Below are 5,807 nucleotides of genomic sequence, written 5' to 3'. Positions count from 1 at the left end.
AATTATGGACTTTTGTTCAGGTAAACATGAGATTAAATGAACTTAAATATTATCCAGATGGACCATAAGCAAATCGCCATAGGAAAAATAACTGCATTTGTCAGGCGTTACAAATGGAGTGACGTTATAATGTAAGTATTTACCCGATGTGTCCAAAATAATACAAAAACAGGAGTCAATATCACAAATCAATGACATTTGCGTGATAATGTTTTCAGCCAATGAGGACGTAGAGGAACATGATACCATGTAATACATAATGCGGGCCGACCTTTTTTTTTCTTGTGTATAATGACGACGTGTGGTGGTATGATTTTGTTTTTATTGGAGACGACTTCAGAATAAGACTGTGTTAGCTATCTTTATCTATATATAGATTAAGACTATATATAGTTTAAGAACGTGAATGCAAATGTGTACAGTGTGATATGAACTTAAAACAAGGAAGATTCTAGCACATACATGTATGTTATTGTGGAAAGATCCAATTCTATTGATATTTCTATAATGCTAATTATTTTCTATTAATATATTTTCATGCATATTCTCAATTATTGCTTCATGAAGAGATCAGATCTTTCTGCAATATCCTACAAAATGCTGAAAGCTTTTACAAAAATACGTCATGATAGGTATAATAAGAGTATAAATAAAGGGCAGAAGTCTAGAATTTAAATTACCAGCATACAGGAACAAAATATTCATGCAACCTAGACAAGAAAATAGCATTTAAAATTCATTGTATCGTACATTTATCATTCAAAAAAGTGGTATTGCAAGGTTTTTAGCGCATACCTGATGATTTGATGACAACATGATAATCTTCTTCTGATGAGGACACGAGACATAGAGGACCCCAGTCGCAGACACCGCCAGACTATCCACACGACCACGTGTATCAAACTGGTACACTCTCTCGTGTTTATTGTTGTACAAAGAAACCCACGAACACTTTTTGAAGGAAACATAGATGTAACCACCTTGTGTTGTCGCCAACCTTTCAACAGGTCCACACGATCTTTCACATGGACATGACAGCTCCACCCGGGCGTCTACTTTGATTACAAGCTTTTGAGATGTTTCGTCAGAGGTGTCTTTATCGCATTTAGTTATTTTACCCCACAGGTCTGTGGCCTTTGTTTTGATATTTCCAAAGCTTGACGATGCTCTGATATCAGGTTGATCATGTAATAGTGTACTTGATCTGTCTCTTTTTGTCCTCTTGTTGATATCGTCTATGCTCGTGGATTTTTTTATATCATGATTATCAGGTTCGATTACATTTAATTCATTATTGATATCCAGACCTTCCATTTTGTCTTCAAATTCCATGGAATTACATATATCGCTTTCGCTCACAGATCGCTGGAAAGACAATTTAGGATGATGCATGTTAAGTAGTCCTGGAGCTTTGTTTGAACTTATATCTTTTTGAAGCTGTTCTATTTGTTTCATTTCGTTTTCCAGTTCTCTGAGCTTTAAATACAAGTCTTGTTGTCTAAGTTTAGGCGTATCCAAAATATCGTCCTGTTCATCAGATTTAGTGTCACTATCCTGAATGGTTTCCATTGAGCTTATTGGATTCTTATCATCTAATGAATAGATACTATTAACTTGGAAGTAGCCATCAAAAAACGCACCGGACCTTACAGAACTTGCCGAGTCCGATGGATTCTCCATCGCGTTAAGTTTTGACGACTGTGACGGTGTATTCATGAAACGCGTTATTGATTCCGTAGAATCTATGACTTCAAAACTGTCACTTTGATTTTGATGTCTTTTTCTCGGCAGTGTTGGTAAATCGACACTGTTTGCGGGTTGTAAGGCATCAATACTTTCGCTACATGTACTAAAATCAGGTGTATAAAGTCTGGGTCTTGTGTCTGAATCCAAATCAGAAGATTTCTTGAACAAATCGCCAATAAAATACTTGTCAAGGCTGTCGGACATGTTTGTTTATAATCCAGAGTAAAACTTATGGTGTGTTTCGTCGGTTTCACAACTGCCACTTAGGTGTAATAGGGTACATTCTGGAATGATGTTATCGAATGCATTTCCAGTGCAGACATCCCAGCTTTCTGCTAATTGATTTGTGTCTTCATTGCCGTTTGGAAAGGTCATTAAGTTCACGGTTTCTGGCAGTCTGTATGGAATAGAAACACAGAAAATTAATCAGCAACATACTACATAAATTATGGTTACAGAATTTGTCTATAGGAGTTTAGAGTCTAAAACCTCAATTAAATATAGGAATTCATATGCATAATTCGGAAACGAGAACTTGTATTTTTGGTTATTATGTATTGTTTTAAGCATACATTAATCAAGGTTATCGTGTTTATGAACATTATGTAAACGTTATAAAATGTCTATCATTTTTTAAGGAAACAGAGTGCTTTGGTACGTTTTACTGAATTTGTAGATTTCTACTTTATTAAAACTAGAATGACGGACATGCACATTAAAATCAGCATACCAACAAACACATATTTGAGTTTTGGCGATCGGAAGTTTTCTTCATTCATAATCAATCAGGGGTATTCATGGATATGAGAGTAGTTATCTTTCCCCGACTAGGAGACATATGGTATACTAAAAGGAATACCAAACACTGACTTCTAATTGACTAACTCTGTATCACTTTTCATCTATAAACTGTTATCTATTAATGACAAATAAAACGTAATATAATATAAAAAATATAAAAACTAATAATTTTGAAACACAATTGCGATATTCGTGTTATGAGAGTGATTTCATAATTGTAAAATTACGCACAACATTTCTCCGAACTATTCTTACATTAAAAGATTTACAGAAGAAGAATAGTTTTCCCCTTAAAATCAATTTTAAGAGTCGTTTTCTGAATTATTGTATTAGTGATCCGTAAATTGTACCTTAACTTTTAACTTTACCACACTATCTTTCACTTATCGGTGATGACTCTCACTATGTATTTGTCTTTCCCTGTACTTAAGGCATTTATTTCTACACATTACCACAGTTTCCAAAACACTGTTAAATACACAAAACTATTTTGTACAATTTGTATGAAACTTTTAAAGAAGACACATATATTGAATATCTTAAATGAGTATTAATATATCGGTCTTTAACTACCTAAGATCAGTGTCATTTATTGTTTATAATGAGTATGGGTTGTATCGTTTGAAGCCTTCTACTTCTAATCCAATACCTTTTTTTACTACTAGTATTTACAGGTACCGTTTTATACATTATTTTATCTAACAAATATCGTCTATACATGAGATAGCACATCTTAATCACTCGTGACTTATGTTTTATATATGATATCATCTTTGCAGGCTTTTCTGTGATATATACACGAATACATTGCGGTCTTCGATCCTTCCCAACGGTACTTCTAAATGCCCCAAACAATACGATCTTGAACAAATCTTACTTCCACAAAGTTTGGCGATAGAATCATAAACGTATATGCCTGTCTCCTTAAATGGAATACCATCAACTATTATTTCATCAGTTTTCCATGAAAATAATAATTTAATTAAATGTATACGTCAGATTGTTTTTGAGAAAATATTTGTGAGTTAACATTCTCGTATAAATTCGTCGTGTATCGTTTTTATGGATTTTTTGTATGTTGTTGTTACTAGGTCGAAAATCACAACGGTATATAAGTTCGGATTTATTATAAAAGTATTTGAGTTAAATAATAAATATCTGACTGCTAATAATAGATTAGCGATTCAGTAGATCTCATTTTATTAATAACACAAAAAGTTTTCCGAAACGAACTCTTGACTTTTCGACAATTATTTACATTGTCGCTACTTTCTACACAAGACACCGACATATGGTTGCGATGCAATCATGACTATGGCTTTGAGTTCAAAATAAAGAGATTAAGCATCGAAAAAAGAAGAGAATGAAGCGTAGCGCAAGGGACCCTTGTAGGAAATTGTTTTTCCATACCCTTATATAGTTAATTATATACAGTAAAACACTTTTTGAAGCACAGAAAAGATATCGAATTTGTACTCCAAAATGAAACCCGTTGTAACTCCACAGGACCACTGAATTAGTTTTCTACAGTGAAACACATTAATACATACTGTTCTCCAGAGTAAAATGCTTTTATAGCAAACGTCTAGGGATTGATGAAATTAGTTTTCTACAGCTAAACACTTGTATAGCAAACCTTATGGGGCCTATACAATTCTTTTTCCACACACACCCCTCTATGTTTGAAATGTATTTCTTTTCAAGCACGATTTCGTACATGTAATAAATGTGCTCAAATGAAGTGGTTCCTTCTTAATGATAACTCGCAATGGAATGTTCCAGTGTTCCCATAAGGCACCACACTTACAAATATGTGAAACGTTCAGTAAGTTGCGTCTTCAATAAATCCTCTAACGTTTACTCCTACATATTTTGTATATTCGTTCTTTGCTTATTCAAAATAGTAGTATACTTTAGATTAATAGAAAAAAATGACATACCTGGGATTTGATTTTCTAGTTAGATGTTGTTATTCAGTAAGCTTCCCTTGAGTTGTCAATGGTTTTCTTGGAGGACGTGGTGGTGGGTGGTTCGAAACATCGTCAAGTAGGTCAGCATTGATATCCTGTATACCATCTTGTCTGGGGATAGCCATGTGTGGCGTTGTGTGGTTGAATATAATCACAAACATAAACTGATGTTCCCTTCCGCCAGTTTGCCATTGTTATACGATTTCTCCTGAAACGTCACTGCGACTTAGACATTATATTATCCTACCAAACTCCATATAATATTAATATATATGCCACGGAGTCAATGGCAGGAAAATACTACACGAATATGGGATTATAGTTAACAATCACACACCTCCAGATGTTTACAACGCATGCACAAGTGTTAATGACCTTGCATGCTATTTGTATCAACTATATAAAACCCCTTGTCGTGAATACACAGTGTGCAATGAAGTCATGTGAGAAGAATCACTGCCTAATATTTACAATTCCCGGTAACGTGATCACCAGACTATGTACACTGTTGAAGTATTTGTATACTGGAACAATGATATTGTCGAGGCTAAACAATCGTTGACTGAGACCTCATTTCCGAAACGAATACAACATAGTTTCTATTTCCTTATTTAGCGTAGCGTCGTTCTCTGAAAGGACATTGTAGCATTGTTTCCATATACATGTAAAAATGGCATTTCGTTAAATCTACACAAACTAATTACATATTACAATTTACACAGGTCACAGTTTCACGAAAGTTGTCCACAAAATCGATGTCGATTTCGGCTACGCTGTAAGCATATGTACAATCGTTGTTATATATGTACCGAAATGACTCGATTCATCCATACTTACCAACCTAAAGAAAGTATTTAGAAATATAGGAACCTTCTTTCACTTTAGATTTCCTGGTGTCATTCTGATATCGGTAATGTATTTTGTTGTATGATGCCTTAATTGATATCTTGGTAGGCCTCTTTTCTCACATCACTATAATTGTAACAGCAAGTTCATATCCTACATCTTTGTATCAACAAACCAGTATACATGATATTTTGCCTTTCTTAATTTCATACGTATTGTTTAAAAACGGAGAACACTGCGGCAGATAATTTTGTATCTTATGTCCAACTCATGTCCTGTAGGGGGCTTAAAACCTTTGTTCTTTAAAACACGCGTATGGTCGTCTGAAAATGTAAGCCACTTTAAATTGCTATAAATGTAAGCTAGTATTTAGTAACAAAACAAATGAAGGAAATTCAGGACAGAAAGTAACCTTCAAACACGTGGTGTTATTTGAACAACTGC

The 5,807-nt window shown here is 34.2% G+C and overlaps 1 protein-coding gene across 1 annotated transcript; it reads right to left on the bottom strand.

The window, feature by feature from the left end:
• Window positions 1-586: 586 nt before the first annotated feature.
• On the bottom strand, window positions 587-5,078 carry LOC110441286. The gene is made up of 2 exons (XM_021484398.1): window positions 4,488-5,078; window positions 587-2,143 (listed from the first exon to the last, which is right to left on the bottom strand). Exon 2 carries the CDS (start codon window positions 1,948-1,950, stop codon window positions 760-762), a length of 1,191 nt encoding a protein of 396 aa, XP_021340073.1. The 5' UTR covers window positions 1,951-2,143; window positions 4,488-5,078; the 3' UTR covers window positions 587-759.
• Window positions 5,079-5,807: the final 729 nt, after the last annotated feature.

The sequence above is a fragment of the Mizuhopecten yessoensis genome, unplaced genomic scaffold (assembly GCF_002113885.1).
Source record: "Mizuhopecten yessoensis strain PY_sf001 unplaced genomic scaffold, ASM211388v2 scaffold715827, whole genome shotgun sequence".
In the NCBI taxonomy this organism is placed as follows: domain Eukaryota; kingdom Metazoa; phylum Mollusca; class Bivalvia; order Pectinida; family Pectinidae; genus Mizuhopecten; species Mizuhopecten yessoensis.
This window is presented reverse-complemented; position numbering and strand designations above follow the sequence as displayed.